The sequence below is a fragment of the Haplochromis burtoni genome, unplaced genomic scaffold (assembly GCF_018398535.1).
Source record: "Haplochromis burtoni strain Fernald_Lab_line unplaced genomic scaffold, NCSU_Asbu1 Contig_415, whole genome shotgun sequence".
NCBI lineage: Eukaryota > Metazoa > Chordata > Actinopteri > Cichliformes > Cichlidae > Haplochromis > Haplochromis burtoni.
Genome location: NW_024582776.1, coordinates 203,100 through 223,803, shown reverse-complemented (window position 1 = coordinate 223,803; position 20,704 = coordinate 203,100). Strand labels below are relative to the sequence as shown.

General features: G+C 42.4%; 1 protein-coding gene across 6 annotated transcripts in view; it reads left to right on the top strand.

Annotated features, from left to right (window-relative positions):
* The window catches only part of tns2a (tensin 2a), a 61,011-nt gene that overhangs the window by 15,722 nt on the left and 24,585 nt on the right, over positions 1–20,704 (top strand). For 5 of the 6 annotated variants that reach the window (XM_005944812.3, XM_005944811.3, XM_005944810.3 and 2 more), the window contains exons 2-3: positions 3,761–3,866; positions 4,013–4,050. In XM_005944812.3, coding sequence (XP_005944874.1) covers positions 3,761–3,866; positions 4,013–4,050 — 144 coding nt within the window. Of the gene's footprint in view, positions 1–3,491; positions 3,659–3,760; positions 3,867–4,012; positions 4,051–20,704 lie in introns of those variants that run through there. The other variant, XM_005944814.3, reaches the window with a different exon arrangement.

The window sequence follows — 20,704 nt, the reverse complement described above, 5'->3', positions numbered from 1 at the left end:
TTAAACTCATTTTTTGGGTAAGGAAAGATAAAGGGGCTAAGCTGAGCTTGCTAACACAGTATAAAACATTTAGCTTAACAGCTACATTAGCTAGTATTTTCCTATATACTCTATATATTCAATGTTTATTTAAGAAAGCAAATATAACATTTTTCTTTTCTATTAAATAAGCCTCAAAAAATGACTGACTGTACCTTTACCAAATTTCATTATGTGGGATTATTAATTTGAGATTAAAACATTCTTTAAAATACCAAAAATTATCAACAGGTTACTGAGTGTTATGGAGCAATATTAGCCTTGTGTTCCAGAAGCATCAACTCAAGTTAGCATGTTAGCTAGCTAGCATCGGCGTACCTGTATGCTGCTTTGTGTCATTTGTGTCATACTTTTAACCAGCTTATGTAGGAAAGGGAGCAGTGTGTCACGATTTATGAGATGAATCACTATTGGTAATTCTGAACACATTTTAATGACCACTAAATCTGTTTCCATCATAATTAGTTATTGAAAAAAAACCAGACCTTTCAGCTTTTAGTTATTTGGGGTTTTATGGAGACCTGGAATGTAAACATGCCTGTCTCTAAAGCACTTTGGGTGATATTCTGTTGTTTGAATATTCTGTAGGACAGCGGTCCCCAACCTCCGGGCCACGTACCGATACCGGTCTGTGAGTCGTTTGGTACCCGGCTCAGGTGTGAAATTCATGGTTTTCAGGGTTTTTGTTGTTATGTTTTATCTTTCTTTTCTTTTTTTAATCTATTTTATTGTTAACTCTGTTTCCCTGGGTCTTTTCCCTTGTGTTATGAATAAATCTTCTATTTTTGGGTACCGGTACTGGTTTTATTTTGTTGAATTTATTAGAAAAAACACCTTAAAGGCCGGTCCGTGAAAATATTGTTGGACATAAACCGGTCCGTGGTGCAAAAAAGTTTGGGGACCGCTGCTCTAGGACATTGATAAAACAGACGTGTGACAGCTGATTTTTTAGAGTATGTCTGATGCATAATGTTTCATTTCTAAAACATAATTTATTTCACACAATTCAGTGGGTTACATCCTGGACTTAGAGGATAGAAAGTATGATATCATTACTGGCTTTGATATTGATTAGATTGATATTTGAATTGAATCGCCCACCTCTGCATCCTTGTAGTGTTGATTTAAGGAAAGTTGGCTAATAAACAAAAGTAGCAGCTGCTGTGTGCAACTGTAAAAGAACATCATTTTTACAGTCAGATATTACACATATTTAACTTTTCGATTACTATTTATTATCTTTGACTCTTCTGTTGGAGGCATATGGTGCCATCTATTGTGGGCTCTAATGAAACAGCAGTTATTTGCTGCTTTTAACAGCAAACAGACGAGTCATAATAATTACAGCGTGCAAAACCACCTCACTTCAAGTCAACTTGGTACCATGACTGAAGCTTGTGATCACATGGGTAACGAGTTTGCAGATGGTCATGTTTTACATAGTGCTTGGAAGACTTTTCATCCGTGTTGGCTTAAAGCATGAGTTTGTTCTACTAAATGATCCTTGGGATGAGATTGCTTGGTCAACAACTGCTTCCAAGTTTGAAGAAGGACATTGGAACCTCTGTGAGTTAATCAGTTAATCAATCTTAAAACCAAGCAAATGCCACACTTCAAACCTTTGGTATCCATTCACCCTTGTTCTTGTTACACAGAGGTTATTCTGCATATAGAATCACCATATTGTGTTGCCTTTGTTACACTTTCTTGGTTTTCATGCTTTTACCCTCAGGTCCTCTCGCCTGAGAGAGGCTTTTTAAACACCTTAACAAAGAATTCAGTAGCAGAGCCCCGTATCACTGTCTGACCATGATTGCCTGTGGTGGGACTATATAGTGGTCTTGATTGTGTCTGGAACAGGAAGAATGCTGCCAGCCTTTCCTCAGTGTGTTTATTTCTCAGCCCACATCACCGCTGTGGTTCAGCTGACAGTAACTAGTTGCTTTTTTAAATTTCAGTGTAGGCCCCCTTGTGTACAATAATGTATATTTTAAAGGTCTATTGCATACTTTTATAGATGCATGCTAAAGTCCAGGAGGAGTTTAACTAACTTGCTTTGTCAGTGGGCTTGAATGTCACTGCGAAGCAATAGAAATAGAACGTGCATTACATAAAGGCAGCAAGACTGGTCATGAGGAAAGGCAAAGGAGCGTTTGTTGTATTCAACATTGTATTGAGTCAGAAGATACGTCAAAACAGGACTTGATAAGATGATGCTAAACTGTAATGAAAGCTGAGTGGATTTTGGTCTGCTAATGTGATAAAAGCACCAACAAGAATAGACCATATGAGTCAAATAAAATAAAAAGTCCCAGCATTTAAAATGATACGTCACCCACAAGTACTGGCAAGATGAGCTTTTCCAGCCATGTGTTATTATATAACATACACCAGCCCCTGAGCCACCCACCCTATCCTCCTCCACCATCCAAGGTGCTGCGGTCGCAGTACACTTGTACAGCAGCAGGCCAGCAGCCGCTGCACACAGCAGGCACGAGGGTGATGCCAGGCGAGGCAGCTGTCCAAACACTGTCCGGTCCCTAGAACAGAGCCAGGGAAGCAGGATAATGGAAGAAGTGTGCAAACAGCTCCCTTTCTTTGTTGCCAAGGAGTAAAAGCACAAGCAGAGGCAACAAAACCCTTTTTGTCTCTGTATCACTTTAATTATCCAAGGCTATGGACACGTTATGGACGCGTTAGCTTTCTTAAATATAGCTGTTTACTCTGGGTGACGACAGCACTGGTGCGTGTTCGGTGTATGTGTGGGGGGAGGGACTCGTATTTGATGTCAGATAAGACCCATTATGCAGCAATCCTCACACTTGGCCCATGGATTCGTATTGCAAACCTCCACAGAGTCATATGCAGATTTGATCCCATGTTGAGAAACAAAGACTCCGTGGGTGGAAATGACAACACGACACACATTAATGTACCCACACTGGCACACACGCATGAAATCAAACACACATACATGTACACTTGGAAATGTAAGAAAGAAAAGATGGGATTTTCTTGTACTTTCACTTTAATTAGCTGTCTAGTTCGATACGTTTGCTTTTTTCCCCCTCTTTTCACAAATCTTTACACACACACTAAGGATTAGAGTTGGTTATGGGCGGGAATCTCATGGATTATTACTGGAAGACAGTTACACAACCAGAACAGAAGTTTGAGAGGCAAAGGGAGTAAAAGAAGCACCTTCATTCATACACAAGTCTGCATGTTAAAACTTTAAGCTTCTGCTACTGTTATAACCAACTTACTCACCCAACTTTTATTTGATCTTTTATTTGTCTCTAATTAATTAATTTACACTGGACGCTGCAGTGAAATGACTATAGTTCAAGAGTGTCGAACTCCAGGCCTCGAGGGTCGGTGTCCTGTAGGTTTCAGATGTGTCCTTGATCCAACACAGCTCCTCAACATGTCTTGAAGTTCTCCAGAGGCCTGGTAACGACCTAATCATTTGAATCAGGTGTGTTGACCCAGGGGGATGTCTAAAACCTGCAGGACCCCGGCCCTCGTGGCCTGTAGTTCGACACCCCTGCTATAGTTGGTGTAAGGATGACTGACTGAAAACATTGAACGTCTGCCAAGTCGAAACTCTTGGATGAAGGTTAAACAAGGACTCTAAAGTGTTTCTAACAGTAGCATGTCTAGTCCAGTATTAGGCATGTAATACAGTGTAAACCTTTGTTCTGTGTGTGTTTGTGAGCAGGCAGGCAAAGGAGAGCCCCACGTCTTCAAGGAGAAGACTTTCAAGAAGAAGCGGCAGTGCAGCGTGTGTCGGCAGAGCGTCGATAACGTGGGCTCCTTCTGCAGAGGTGAGAGTGCTCCTGTGTTGACTTTCTCCCACTAATTTGGTTGTTATTAAAAATAAAACCAAAGAAAGAAATTGGACACAACTGTAAGGTCACTAATCCTAACCTTTGTTTTCTTTTCCCCCTCCCACTTGACGTGTTTTTCTCAGTATGCAAAACAGCCACCCACAGGAAGTGCGAGGCAAAGGTAAGGATCGACCGCCAAAGGAAATAGTTTCAGGCTTGACTTAGATGGAGAAAAATAAATTCTGTATCGCTAAACACAAAAATTACAATACAGAGGAAATTGTGATGTTACTTAATGTTTCACAAAAAACTGCACACAACAAGGATAAATGCCAGTTTTCCATGATGTGTGTTATTCACATTTCATGGCATCCAATTGTAGAATTAGTGCCAGCTGGTTGTGTCAGAGAGCCCAGTTTTTAGGGCTTGATTGACAGCAAATACTTTGGCAACAGTCCTCATCCTAACCCTGATGTTTTGTGGAAAAACAAGATTCCTGTCCCCTGATTGCAAAGACGGGGTTAACACTGAGGTGAAGGCTACTTCAGCAGCTTTTCAAAGAAAAATCCCAAATATTTGTTCAGTTTTCTGAGGAGTTTTGGGGCTTTGGACTTATGGCTAAACAAACAACACATGAATATTTTGTGAGAATAATTACTATTAGCATCCCTTCTTAACCCCAGGTCTACCCAACACTGTGTTTTGGAGAAAGATAAAAATGACTTTTAGTCTTTTTTAAATGTGAATAGTTTTTGACGTGTCATTTGAATGATTATTGTCTTTGTTTTTTTAGAAGAACAATTTCATAAGAACAAAAATGACATATTCTGAATGGCCAGAGCAAGGATTGGGGAGAGGTCTAACTTAGATGGATACAGATATTAATTGCTGTAAACTTGACTCCTATTAAGGTCACTAAATTAAATGCATTTGCATGTACTCATTAAGCCAGTTCCCAGGCACTGAAATGATAAATGACATTAAGGAAACTCTTTGGGGTTGTCCAAACATAATGCTGTCACATTCTGAGCTGAAGAGGATCATGGGAGTGATAATAACATGAAATAGACTTCTTTTTTTGTTGTTGTTTTTTTAACGACGTGCTAAATAAATATCACAAGTTTATAAAGCATAACAGTTAAAGGTAATGTTACTTTATGATTAACTTTTACCTCAAATAAAGGTATAGGTACATGACAGTATCTCTATAAAAGCAGACATCTCAGGAGCCGTTCTAAAAAGAAGCCTGTTCATTTGCATTCCTCAATGTAAGCTGCGAGCCTTCCTTCGAACACCACACTGCTGGCTCTGTGAAAGAGTCATTGATGGAAGTATGGCATAATGAATGGACAGAGTGATGCTGAAGGGGAGAATGTGAAAGGCGCAGAAGGCTGAGGCAGGGAACCTTGGCAGGCAGCAGCTGACTGAGATAAAGCTAAGGGGTGAAGGCATGTGGCAAAGACGAGCATCATTCCTCTAGCATCCCTCTGTCCTCTTGTCTTTTATCTGTGGAGAGCCTTGGGGATGAGTTCAGAGATGAAAGGATGGCTTTGAAACAGCACACGCAATAAAAAAGTAAAATCAGCTTTTTAAGGACAGCTTGTGGTGTTGGTCGCACAGAGTTATAGGTTGGTTATGACTCTAGAGTGGACATAGACCAGTAAGCCACAACATTAAAACCACCGACACGTGAAACAAAGAACAATAAAAATGTCTTTACAATGGAATGCTCTGCTGGGAAACAACCTTTGTTACATACTATCCACCTAAAATATTGCTGCACCACATCACTGACTACAGTAGTCTCCTATACCAGTGGAACTACCCCTCCAAACTGTCAGAGGTGAAGGAACAGGCCTTATCTGTGTCTATGCTTTCACAGTCAGAGCTGAGAACCTACAGAATATAGGAAGATGGTTTTGATGTTGTGGCTGACTGAAAATAGTATTTGTTTTCTTCCATTGTAGGAACTGTCTGTCTGTATGCGTTGTTGTGAAAGAGAAACTTCAAGGATTAGATGAGTTTTCAGTAACGCAGCTGGTTTCTTATTTTAACTTAAAAGTAATGCAACATAGCATTATAGCAGCACAGCTAGCATGATTGTGTTTAGATGTAAAACCACAACTTGAAATATAACTTTACTTTTTAATGACTTTAGACAAACAAAATACAGTACATTGTGTTCACTGGTTAATTAAGAGATACAGTTAACTTCACCTTTAGACATAATCAGAGATTTAATCTGTTTTTAAGCTAGGCTAGGTGCTAGCTAGAGCGCTATGTGTTTGTATAGCCATAAAAGGCTGTGTCAGTGTTCTTGTTTATCTTGTCATGTGATTTTGTTAACCACAATTCTAGCCCTGAACTTAAACCCTAACCCTTTGCTCTGGAGACGAGCGACAATTATTTTGGGAAAAATGTAAATAAAGACTTGGGAGAATAAAATAATTACAATGTTTGTGTCAATTTGTACAAATCAGCAGTTTGGCTACTTATGCTCCTCATTTAGCAGTACATATTTTAAATGGTGAGAAATGTTCCAGTGTTTTCCAATTTATTAGGAAAAAAGTTGATTATTCCACAGATATTTTATATTTTTAAGATTAATTACAAAAAAACAAAGATCGGGATGTTCTTAAACAGCCTTACTATAACTGTTTGATGTGTGGTTGTTGACTGGGAGTTAAACTGTGATATCCATCGCTGCTGCCCAGGAAGGGAGAGGTCGGATAAGGGAGGGTGTGGAGGACTGGCTTCTCTGTCCATATTAGCTGTTATCTAACCTTATGTATAACGCAGAGACTTGAGGAGGGATGAAGGAGTGGCATTGGTCTTTCCTAATGTGAATTCAGATATTTGAAGTAAAGACAGTGACACAGCAAACTGAATAAAAATGAACAAGCTAATGCGTGTCACCTGGTTTGTGGTAAACAGGTGTAGTTACCTGTGTTAGAGCAGTTGCTTTGCATGCCATTCACGTTGATTTTGTTAACAATTACATTGTCTTTGAATCGCCCAGCTCTCCTCTCCGGTTTGTGTGTGTCTGTGTTTGTATGTGTGTGATATTCCTGCATACACACACGCCTAAGCACTTCTGGAGGTCTGTCATCTGTAAGGCATCCTGTTTACCACACCATTCAGTATGTTGTCAGAGTAGAATTCAGCTCTGTGACGGTGGGAAAAAAAAGAAATCATAAACCTACATCTCATAAAGATTGACTGGTAGTGATTGTACTCTGCATGTTTTTAATTTCAGTTATTCTGCTCCCTGCTCTTTGCCCATGAGGTCAGCAGCCTCCAGCTGCCTCGTCTCTGTCTCTATTAAAAAGAACAGACTCTCACAGAGACGAGCAGAAGGCCATAAACAGTTTTACTTCACCATGTTCTCTCTCAGAGAATAGTCTCCCTTATCTTTGATCCCAAGTGGAAAATTTAGTCCGAAGGGAATTTGTAGGGGGTGGTGGGCAAGGAGATGGCGGGGAGAGAAGAGAGAGGGGGGCGAGAGAGGAACAGTGGGAGTAGGAAGGATTAAAATTAGTGAAATGCAGCCCGTAACGATTTGACCGGCCCGTCTTGTCTAATTAGGCAAGAAGAGGCATTTCCGCTGGTCAAACTACGTGGTGGCTAACTACTTGGTTCCCAAACCGAGTCACGCCCACCAGTGATCAGTCAGGCAGGATCAATGGATGTGTGGCTGACTGCCAGATGTGCTGTATCAGACAAAACAGAGCTGACTGAAAAGAGCTCCTGTAGATTGCTGATGGTTTCTTACTGTAAGCAGACAAAAGGGTGAGCTGTGCTTTGAATTGACATCTGAAACCAAAGGCAATCTAAAAGTTTTAACTTTGTTTAAACCCTTCGTATAAGGTCATAAGAGGTCAAATCTGATAACATTTTTTCCTAACTGGTGTTGCCAACCATCCATTCATCTATCCATCCATAAATACTTTTTCTTCAGCTTATCCAGTTAATGGTTATGGGGGTGCTGGAGCTTATCCCTGCTGTCATGGGAAAAGAGGCAGGGTACACTCTGGACATGTTGCCAGCCTAATATTCCAAATTAAATATAAATTAAATTGCACATTTCACAGTTTCATGCGTGTATTGTTGTACTGCTTCATCCACATGAAGCAAGATTTCTCAGCAGAACAAGATAAGTGTTATTCACTTTCCCTGTTTTAAGTATTATTCCACCACTGACTGTCTGCGACTGCAGTTCAGTGAGTAAAGGAAAACATTTCAGAATGGAATTTCATTGTTTTAGGGGTAAGTCGTCCTGCATATCGTTAGCTTCATAGCATAAGTGCCTAAGTCATTTTTTGGTCAAATTGAGATTTTTGCCTAACTTTACTCCCCTACCACTGCTGCATCATCCTGTCCGTCTGAAACACAAAACACAAAAAAATGACTTAGGCACTTATGCTATGAAGCTAACGATATGGTGTATGCTTATGCTGGTAAAGTGGGGCTGCATATCACAGTAATTACACTCTCTGGCCCCGCCCCCCACATATTGGGATTGCTTATTGTCTCTCGTCCTTGTCACAGCTCTCATCCACTGAACATGTCAAAATATATTTTACATGAGGCTAAGCTGTGTGCCGTTTGCTGTTCTCTTTACAAGAAGAGGCTGTACAATCAAGTACAGATAGAGTGGAAGTGGGGGAGGACGCAGGGATGGGGGAGAGCAACATAACCCGCCTGATGTTTCTCTGAGCCTTTCATCAAGACAGTTGTGGTTGCTGTTGTGCTCCTCGGGGCTCTTTTTTTTCTAATAAGGAAATTCAAAACATAGAAGTACTTTCAGGAAAAGAACTCTTTGAAGTGTCTCCTGCGCACTTCCTCTACTGTGACAAATTTCCTGAAGGATTCAAAAGACTGTGTTGCCACTTTCTTTCCTTTTTTAACTTTGCATTAACTAACGTGACACTCTCAAAAACATCAAGCAGTTGCAGGCTAACAGAAGCAATGAGTGGATGGAATTTTAGAGCAATGTCAGAAACAAAAAGTCGACCAGATTCCCTGTTTTCCCAACATGCAGCTGACCCCGACATCCCTGTTACTCTACAGACTTCCCGTCACTATAGGAATATGTCACTCGTTGCTATTAGAGCATGCCAGCTGCAGCATGTTTTTAAGCAGTCTCCTGTAACAGGGAGGCTTAAATAAGAAATATCCATCGCAGCAGTTTACTGTAAGAAACCTTTTAATTGTTTCAGTAGGTTGTTTTTGGGGGGCCTCAGTGACATCAGCAGCAAGTCATTCTTGTGGCGTCTAGCCCGGGCCTCTGGTTCCCCCCCTGCAGTTCCAGTATTTCACTAAATACTCGTGTAGTCAGCATGAGTCATTCAGGATAACAGGATCCAACTGCATCATTTTAACATTACTGGGACCATGACCGTCTCTTCTGACTCAACGAACTTTATCACAGACAGCTCTGGTAATTGCTGAGATAAGTTGGCATGTTTTCAGTTCGTGTGTGTGTGTGTGTGTGTGTGTGTGTGTGTGTGTGTGTGTGTGTGTGTGTGTGGTGTGTGTGTGTGTGTGTGTGTGTGTGTGTAGTGTGTGTGTCCAGTACAGACTAAGCGAGAGAAGGAGCGAGTGAGCATTGTTGATGAGAGTTAAAACCATAAGCATGACAGCTTACTTAGCCAAGTTGGGACTAAGCCAGCCCACTCTGTGTGTGTGTGTGTATGCGTACATGTGTGTGCGTGTGTGTCTTAGCTAGGACATAAGCTGTTCTAATTGGCCGATGGGTTTGTTCTCAGAACTTTTGCATATTTCACTTCACTTCATTTGTATCTGGTATTTCATACATCATTCAAGGAGCCTTCTTATAGTGAGGGCAAGACCCAAGACTATTATAGAGAATAATTATTAACTGTACATAAGATAGACCATGACTGTGAATTCTCGACTTCACAGTTTACAGCCTTAACTTTACCATTTTTCAACCATTTCAATCATTTTCAATTAATAGGAAGATGAAAAATATATATATATATTTTAATTTCTACCACCATCATCAGCTCACATCTGTTTTGATTATAAAATCTGAAATCTGTTTAAATATGCCTGTCTATACACCATGTTTTACTATTGTTATCTTCAGTGTGGGTGTGTGTGTGTGTGTGTGTTGTGTTGTTTGTGTGTTGTGTGTGTGTTTGTGTGTTGTGTGTGTGTGTGTGTGTGTGTGTCGTGTGTGTGTGTGTGTGTGTGTGTGTGTGTTAGTGTGTGTGAGTGTGTGTCTGTTACATCCCGCCAGACGCGGATGCGCAGGCAGCTCAGTGCGCACTCGCGGAGCAGATTCTCCACATGGAGCGGACATTCCCGGACTCTCTCATCATTGCTCTTGGGGACTTTAACAAAGCCAATCTGAGCCATGAGCTTCCGAAATACAAGCAGTATATTAAATGCCCGACCAGAGAGGAGAGGACATTAGACCACTGCTACAGCACGATCAGCGGGGCCTATCGTGCGGTGCCCCGCGCTTCACTCGGACTTTCTGACCACGTCATGATCCACCTAATCCCCGCGTACAGACAGAGGCTGAAGCTCTCCAAACCTGCCGTGAGGACCAAAAAACTGTGGAGCAACGAGGCTGTGAAGGAGCTTCGCACGTGTTTGGAGACCACAGACTGGGACACAATGAAGGCTGCTTCTAACAGCTTGGACGAGTTTACGGACACTGTCACCTCCTATATCCACTTCTGTGAGGACAGCATTGTGCCATCACGCACCAGGGTGAGTTATAACAATGACAAACCCTGGTTTACTCCTAAACTCAAAAAGCTGTGGCTGGAAAAGAGAAAGGCGTTCAGAAGCGGAGACAGGGACTGCTACAGAGAGGCCAAGTACAGGTTCACTAAAGAAGTGGACATTGCTAAACATCAGCACTCTGAGAAGATGCAGCAGCAGATCTCAGAGAATGACTCGGCCTCTGTGTGGAAAGGTTTTAGGAATATCACCAACTACAAGCCTAAAACCCCCCACTCCACTGATGACTTGCTCTTGGCCAACACCCTTAACGACTTCTACTGTCGTTTTGACGAGCCATCAGGCAGCCTTCACACCTCCAACGACCCCAACAATAGAGGCACTTTGGACACTCATTCCCCCACCTCTCCCCCCTCCATAGAGCCATCACCGCCTTCAAACTGTTCACCTGCAACACCCGCCCCCTCACCCCACACAAAAGAGGATTTCACACCACCTCCTCCGACCACAACTCTTCATATTCATGAAGCAGATGTGAGGAAGCAGTTTAGGAGTCTGAATGCTCGAAAAGCTCCCGGCCCAGACGGTGTGTCTCCTGCCACCCTCAGACACTGTGCAAACGAGCTGGCCCCAGTGTTTTCTGGCATCTTCAACTCCTCACTGCAGGCATGTCATGTGCCTGCCTGCTTCAAGTCCTCTACCATAATCCCTGTCCCCAAGAAACCTAGGATCACTGGACTAAATGACTACAGACCCGTGGCTCTGACATCTGTGGTCATGAAGTCATTTGAGCGCCTGGTTCTCTCCCATCTCAAGACCCTCACCGCCCCCCTCCTGGACCCCCTGCAGTTTGCATATAGAGCCAACAGGTCTGTAGACGACGCCATCAACATGGCCCTACACTTCATCCTGCAGCATCTGGACTCCCCAGGAACCTACGCCAGGATCCTGTTTGTGGACTTCAGCTCTGCCTTCAACACCATCCTTCCAGACCATCTCCGAGGCAAGCTTTCCCAGATGAATGTGCCTGATCCCATCTGCCGGTGGATCACTGACTTCCTGACGGACAGGAAGCAGCATGTGAGGCTGGGAAAGAATGTCTCGGACTCCCGGACCATCAGCACCGGCTCCCCTCAGGGCTGTGTTCTTTCTCCTCTGCTCTTCTCCCTGTACACCAACTGCTGCACCTCCACCCACCAGTCTGTCAAGCTAATCAAGTTCGCAGATGACACCACCGTCATTGGGCTCATCTCGGACGGGGACGAGTCTGCCTACAGGAGGGAGGTTGAACGTCTGGTGACCTGGTGCAGCCACAACAACCTGGTGCTGAATGCCCAGAAGACAGTGGAGATTATTGTGGACTTCAGGAAGCACACAGCCCCACTCCCCCCCATCATCCTGACTGACACCCCCATCACCTCTGTGGACTCATTCCGCTTCCTGGGTACCACCATCACCCAGGACCTGAAGTGGGAGCCCACCATCACCTCCGTCATCAAGAAAGCCCAGCAGAGGATGTACTTCCTGAGGCAGCTGAAGAAATTCAACCTGCCAACACGGACGATGATGCAGTTCTACACTGCAATCATCGAGTCCATCCTCACCTCCTCCATCACCGTGTGGTACGCTGGAGCCACTATCAGGGACAAACAGAGACTGCAGCGTGTTGTGCGCTCTGCTGAGAAGGTGATTGGCTGCAAACTCCCATCTCTGCAGGACCTGTACACCTCCAGGACACTGCGGCGTGCAGCCCGGATCTCAGCTGACCCTTCTCACCCTGGACACAGTCTGTTTGACCTGCTCCCCTCAGGCAGGAGGCTCCGGTCCATTCGCACCAGAACCTCTCGCCATAAGAACAGTTTCTTCCCCTCTGCTGTTGGACACATGAACAATAACCGTATAACTGTTCCCACCACTAACACATGACCCTACGCTGTGTCACTGCATCATTTCCATGTTTGGCACTGATCACCACCTGCACTCATGTATATATCTTTCTACGTAGCACTCATAATTCTTATTCTCATGTATATATCTCATGTATATCTCATGCACATATCTTTCTTTCTACATAGCACTTTAATTCTTATTGTTTGCACTGAAGCACCGCAGCAATTTCCTAATGTTGTAAACCTCAACATCTGGCAATAAACCCCCATTCTGATTCTGATTCTGATTCTGATTAAAGGAGCCATCCCAGTCCAGCCCTGAGCACAGATGAGGCTGAGCACACTGTTGGCGTGGACTGCCCGTATCTGCACGCCTGTTAATTTGAAAGTTACAATAAAATTTTCACTGTTAGATGTCATTAGATTGAATCAGGTGAGTTCTGTTTTCTTACCCCTCCCAATCAAAGTGCATAATCCTAGCTACGGTGGCTGCTATAGGACAACTCACTTGGCTGACAAAAGGTTAGTCGTATAATGGCTGCATGCGTTTTTCATGTTTCTACTACTGTTTGTGCAAAAAGAAACATTTGTCCACATTATATTTTAACATGTCTGAATAATATCAACACTTAAAACTAAATTAGGAAAGAAAAATGGACTTTTGTACATTTGGTATAAAAGAGTAAATCGTTCTTAGAGACAAACCATCTTTATAGCAAGTTGAATACTTTCCGGCAGGGTCTGTCATATGTGTGCCTGTGTTTAATTGGGTTTTCCTGTCTTGCCTCTTTTGGCTGTTGTACCCAGTCAGTTCACCTCCCCAGACCTCAAAGAAATAACTGAAAAAAAAACAAAAAAAAACAAAAGTCAAAGGAAGAGATGGAAGACTGTGACCACAGTGGCGTCTATTTTGTGAATTGTGGTGTAGTGCAGGAGGAGATGGGTCCTAAAACGGTGGTTGACATTGCCCATCTGAAGAATGCAAATGCATTTTTGTGCATATGGTAAACAATGCGAAGACTGCAAATATAGAAAGAGGAGGAGACACTGTGCTTTTGGGAATTGTGCAAGTGCCTGCTTATCGACAAGATGAATGAGAGACGGCGCCCAGCCGCAGAGCGTAGACATGGAATGAAGATCTGTAATGATGCCCCACATCGGTTGGCTCACAAGAGGTTTTTCCATTGTTGATCTCTCCCAATCACATCATGACCCCGGCCTTCCTGTGTTGTTTATTTACCCATGTTTATTTTTATCCAGCTTCAAGCTCTCCGCGCTTGTTTGGGTTGGGTGGATGTTAAAGATGGGTGGATGAGAATGCTGTGTGTGTGCACAGCGTGTGTGTGTGCGCTTTAACCTTGAGCATGTACCTAGCAACCCTCTGTACAAGCAGCATTCCTGTTTGTGTTTTCCATCTGCTTAACTTTAGTCTGTGTAGTCAGAACCTCAAAATCCATAACAGGGATTTGCATCCCACTTGGTCATAAAAGCTCCACCACAGGGACCCATGTGACCTATGAGATCTTCGGCCGCCCTCTCAGCTGCTTGGACCGAAAATGTAACCGTGATAGACAGAGACCTCTTTCTTTCCTTTTGGGGTCAAAATAAAGTGTGGGAACAAGAGACAAAGAGTGAGGAGGGAGGAAGGAAAACACAAATGCTTTGTTAGATGGCCTCGTATAAAGACGAGCACAATATTGCACTCCTAAATCTGCTGGATGTAAGTCTTTCACCTATAGGTGTTGTTTTTGCTTAGCTATGGTCTTGAAGCCCTCATGAGTTAGGTCGGGTTTCTGGTTTTCTCATGAAGACCATCTTGTGATGATTAAGAGGCATTGGACATGTGGGTTGCATTTAAAGGGCAGTTATACAGCTAAGCCAGGTAACTATCAAAAGTGCCATAGCATAAGTCAGGCAGGTTTGTGCTAAAGAGTGACCATCTGTGTTTCTGACTGCCAAAACTGTCTTAAAACAAAACCCAGTCTTATGTGTCAGTTTTACATTAGTTACAGATGAGGACAAAGTTATTACCCCCCAGCTCAGGTACAGATAGCAGAAGGAAAATACAAATAAAATACAAACAAATAAAAAATAAGTAAGATAATACACTATATACAACAGTAGCATACACAGTATGTGATTAAGGATATGGTTGTGGAAATATGCAAAACATAAACTATATAGCTTAACATAACTATTCTACCACTACTAAGCGCTCCTTTAACAGAGCAAGGGATTTTCAACATAGCATCTTTAAACATATAAGTTTCTTTAGAAAGCGTAAATTATTTCTATTTGCGCACAATAACAGAATAAGCCCTGAAAAACTGACCTTTTTGTTGAGCTATAGTAAAAACAACTGGTGTGCAATGATGTGCTTTAATTTGGTGAACTTTATATATCCGTATTTGTATATCAGTGAAGGATTGTGTAATTACCCCCTTAAGTGCATTAAAGGGAGCCTTTGTTTAAAAAAAATCTAAATAAATTATTATTACAAAATGTCAGATTGAGCAAATGAGCACAGACAGTTCAAGCTTGCTGCTGTATCCGTCCTGCTTCCTCGTTTCTGTACATGCTTCAATGTTTCATCAGCATTTCTCTTACAGCTTGAAAAAGTTTTCCCTCTGCGATCATATGAGTGTAATACATCACTTTATAAGGCCCCCTGCATTCTTCTCAGGCTCACTCACTGATGTAGGTGATGATGGTGATCACTAAAGCACACGAGGTCACAGCCAGCATTTTGTTCGACAGCTGAATCTTTGCTGCTTTCATCAGTGTCCTCTGATTGGCTCTCCTAAGGGAGCTGAAGGAATGAGGAGCCTGTTAGGCCTAAGGCTTAACATCAAAGGAAATGGTGCATGTGAACAGCGTTCATATGTAGCTGGACGTGGCTCGATTGGGGTCCGGATTGGTTGGTACAGTTTGCTTTGCTCATAGACGTAGTTTTTGTTGGTTTGTCATAAGGGCAACAGACACATCTATTGTTGGGTGTCTGTTGCAAAAACCCTACAGACAAAGAATGTAATTGGTATGGCTCCCACACCTTAACATCTGCGATCATTTGAGGTCTCCACTGCTTCCCTTGAGTCATGGTTTAGTGTCACTGTGGGTTTATATGCTTGGGGAACTTTGTCCACAGTTTCCTCATCTGCACACTGATCTCACTTGCATTAATCCATTGATTTGATGTTTTCCCGTTCAACACTACCTGAGGGAACACCATGGTATTTTAAGATCTTCTTTGCTGCCATTAGGCTTGATGGCAAGGGTGTTGTTGTAGTGGTCATTAAAGTAACTGAGCTGCCTCCCCATCTTATTTTGTAGTGGGACATACTCCAACTCCCCCTGCAGCTGGCAGCAACAGTGCTCCTCCTGTCAGATCTGCTGTGAGCTGGAAGGGCTACGTGTAGTCACAGAAGCACTCATGAGGATACCCCAAGGAAAGAAAGCCCAAATGTTCCCAGCTAGCCTTAGAAATCAATGCTTATCAATGCCTCAGACTGACAGCATCATTTGCTGGGAGAATACTAAAACCCCGGTGTTCTGGGTTTGGATTGGTTAGAGAAAAACAGTCACCAAGTATTCAGCTAAATGTCAATCAGATGGAAAATATTGAAAGTAAAACTTACGTTGCTTCATTTGATGTATCAGAAAGAGCAGTGAGTGCTGCTGTATGGCCTTGTTGCTTGTGTGTGCTTCTTAAAGGCACTGCTGGTTATTTATATGCAAGGAAATATTACAAGCGGCAAAAAAGTACTTTAGCTCGTAGCTATTCACGCACAGACTGTGTCTGACGCTGTTTCTTACGGTAATGACATACCAAGGCTAATAGCTCACTCTGTAGTTACTCCTGTCACAGCCCACAGCTCTTAAGCAATGCATTGAGAGGAGAGACCTGTGCTTTATTCATTTACTATGTTTTTTCTGGCTTTGATGGATCAAAGGGCAAGTTGGGAGGTTTAGGAGCCAGGGCCGCTACAGGCAAGAAGAAGATGGAGAGCTAGCAGAAGGAGATGGTGGAGAGGGTTATGGAGGTCAGAGGTTTCTGGACATCGTCAGCAGGACACATTTGAAAAGAGGCAGCAGAGGCAAAACAACAGGCAGCGTTTCACTGAGTGTGTGTACATGATAGAGTACAGAGAGCAAGTATATTAGTAAGACCGAGTAGGCATATTGATTTTTGTCATTTTAATAACATTTGTCACTCGTTATGATTTTCCTTTGCTTCAAACACACAAAGACAAGGACTGTAAAGATGTAAGAAAGTCAGAAGTTCAGAAGCAGGGTGCAGGGAATAAAAAGATTCCAATAAAAGTAGGGGGAGGCACGGAAGTTGGAGATGTGAGAGGAAGACAAACAGGAATGGTTTTGTCAGAAACAGATTAGAGAAGAAAAGGAAGGAAACACCAGGATTGTGAGAGGATATCCAAGGGAAGAAAGTCTGCGATTAGGAGAAAGTTGATCGAGTAGAACTGAGAAAAACAGAGGAAAGAGAAAGGAAGAAGTTAAAAAGCTGGAGAGGAAAACAGATATGGACCAAAAGAAAAGGGAAGCAGAAGAAAAACAAAACCGTAAAGAGGGAAGTGAATACGCGTGGAAAATAAAGGGAGCAAGCTGAGAAAGGAAAAGAAGGAAGAGGAGATAAATGAGCGGATAAGAAGGTAACAAGGTAGGAGAAAAGCGATGCAAGAAGGATGAAAAGAGAAACGAAGTGATGGGTGGAGGTCTGTTAGCAGGAAGTTTGTGCGTAAGTGTTGGCCTGGGGAGATGGAATCTGGTGCGGTGTGGTGTGTTTGTTCTGGCTTAGCGGCCACCCTCAGCAGGCCCCTTCACTGGGCACTGTGGGAGAGAGGGATGCAGAGGGCTAAAAACTGAGAAAATGGTTTTGAAAAGTCGATAACCAGTGCACAAGCGCCAAAACGAGGTACAGCCTGCTTTGAGAAACAAAAGCACTAAAGGGTGCGGGGTGAAAATCGAGCAACTGTAGTCATAACAAATGGAAATCTGAAACAGTGTGGATCACTTCCAGGACTGCAAACTGGAAGCATTGGATGATCCCATAAGGCTTTGATTTTCTTGTTGAACTACTAAATTTATTTTATTTTTATTCATTTTTTTGTTCCAGTAACAGCAACAATTTTATATCTTTCTTTAAACCTGTGGCATCACTCGTTGGACGTCACGTTCAAGCGATTAAAGTATAATTTGATATTTGAATGATGATCTAATGAGAAGAGATGGAACTACTGTACTGCATTTTATTACATAACGTGAATAGGTGCACAACATTTGTACTGTATAATACTGGCTTGACCATATTAAAGATCCTTTCTTGGTCTTTCATGTTATAGATCATAATTTCTGCAGAATTCCCCCAAATTTCCAGCGTCAGACCTAAACAGCTTACGGACACTTGCTATGGTAACAGTAATGCCATCTTGTTCCCTCCTACCGACTGTCAACTTCTGCATTATGAGACTGAATTATGGACAGTGCCTGAAATGTACAAAAAACTGAGCAAATGTGTGGACAGTACAGTTTGGTCAGGCCTCATGCTTAAAATGACTCATCACATAAAGAATGTGAGTCACTTATTCAAAAAAATAAAGTAATTTGTAATAGGGCACGGTGGTGCAGTGATTGGCACTGTTGCCTCACAGGTCCTGGGTTTGAATCACCATTCAACCAGAATCTGTCTGTGTGGAGTTTGGATCTTCTCTCCGTGTCTGTAGGGGTTCTCTCAGGTGCTCTGGCTTCCTCCCACAGTCCAAAGACATGCAGTTAGTGGGGTTAGGTTAACTGGTGATTCGAAATTGCCCATAGGTGTGAATGGTTGTGTTAGCCCTGTAATAGACTGTCCAAGGTGTACCTGGCTGCTGAGATAGGCTCCAGCTCCCCCACGAGAAGCAAAAGAGGAGGAATGGATAGAATATATTAACAATTATTTTTACTGTTTACATCCATTCATCTAAAAACAAATACTAACATCCATATCCATCAACAGGAAGAAATTTATGGAAGAGTTGTGTGAGAGGACAGATCTCAGATCTTCTTGTTCAGCCCTGTATCTAAAAAAAATGGCCGACGTATGAACTAGATTTTTAAGATTTTCAGATATGGCGCTTGTTTTGTTTTTTTCATAGTAGCCTAAATTTTGAGCCCTGAACGTTGACCCTGAGTTCAAACCCACACCCAAAGGAAGGGGTGTAGTAATTAATGCAGGCAGTGTCTATCTTAAACGCTTTAGAATATGTCCCGAAAAGAGAATTTGATAACATATGAAAAGAATCATTTCTCTTCCACGTGAGAGCCAAAGATATATTTGACTGGGGCTGTAAGAAGACTGTTTTGTGTTATTTAAGAATAGCAGAATGGACCACACAGTAGAAAATGTGCTGCTTCACTTGCTCTAGTTGGGGGAGAAAAAAATGGGAAAAAAGACTCTTTTAAAATGAAACTGACCTTCACCAGCCAGAGGGAATTAAGAGAAATTAGATCCTGGCCCAGCCCAAACTCTGCCTTTTGATGCAGTGGGTTCAGACTCAGCTTTAAAAAAGTACACAGGAAAAGATCTGAGATTCAGTCCCCTGTGGACATGGAAAAGAAACATTAATTCTTAGAGTGAGTCATACAGGAACATTGTCCAGTTAGTCATTTGATAGCCGATGTTAAACCTGAACCAGTTTCCTGCAACTTATCAAACAACGTTGTCCCTCAATTTAGCTCATTGTCTGCTCCTCTGCCTTCCTGCTGATGTCTGTGTCACACACAGGCAACACTAAGAGACTGCACTTTATTCTAAAGAAAGAACGCCTAACACAAACTCCACAGCACATAGTCACTGTGGTGACACGCCCCCTGGGTTCAGGGCCTGTGTAACTTCCCCTTTGTGCACAATGAGATATACACAAGCCCTTGCCCTTTTCCTGTGTCCAAATAAACAGTCCAAAAAGGGCTCTTTCGGTGGAACATTGCCTTTTGCGTATGTGTGTGCGTGCACACGTGTTGTCGTACGTTACGTAAGCTTGACTGTGGCCCTCAGCCCCCTTCATTAGGGCTGCTGTTCAGCCCCTGCTTCCTTTGGTCACAGTTCATTGACCTGTAGGCCCATAACAGACATGGGAATCGGATGTGTCATTCCAAGTGTGTGTGCGTTTCTGTCTCAGTGCTCCTCCAGCTGTGTAGCCAGGATATCTGGCTTCGCGTTTGCACATGCTTCACATTTTGTAAACACACTCTCAAAAACGAGTTGTTCTTGTAATTACTCGGAACTCAAGGACATCTCGATCTTGTGCTGTGTTTATCATGTGCATTGGTTTTGTCTTTGCATCCTGCGTGATATCAGTGATCTTAAAATAGGACGGGCAGTTCTCCCAGTCGTGGTTAATACATTTAAACGCCTGATTAAAATGTGGGACTTTTGGGCAGTTACATGTTCTTTCACAAGAATACCGAGTTGGTTTGTTGTTGATTAAGGATCCAAAGTCCTGTTGACATTATTTCTTCTCTACACAGCAAAATCTCCAGTGTTAAATTAACACTAGAGAGTGTCTATATGGGTCCACACCTTGAGTGTTAAATTAACACTTTTGACAGTGTTATATGTTTAAAAGTAACCTAGTCAGTTTTGAAGATTAACAAAGACTAACACTGAGCAGTGCTGATTTTCTAACACTGGAATATTTCTAACATTTTGAGTTATTTTCCAGTGTTAGAAAATCAGCACTGCTCAGTGTTAGCCATTGTTAATCTTCAAAACTGACTAGGTTACTTTTAAACATATAACACTGTCAAAAGTGTTAATTTAACACTCAGAGGTATGGACCCATATAGAATAAATAGATCCTCATTCATACCTGTTGGAAATAAACTCTTTAAATGGAATATCCACAATAGCTCTCTCTTGTTCCTGATAAAACTGATATCTCTTTGACTGGGCTTAACAGCTTTAATACCTATAAAGAATAAAGATGAGCTACAGTGTTTTTCATTAAAATGTCTTCAACAGGCCTGGTTAAATCATTCCTTAAATAGATCTGATTGTATTATCCTTTAGGCTACGTTCACACTGCAGGCGAAAGCGCATCAAATCCGATTTTTTTGACCCTATGCGACCCATATCCGATCATGGTATGACAGTGTGAACGGCACAAATCCGATATTTTCAAATCCGATCTGGGTCACTTTCGTATGTGGTACTGAATCCGATACATATCCGATGTT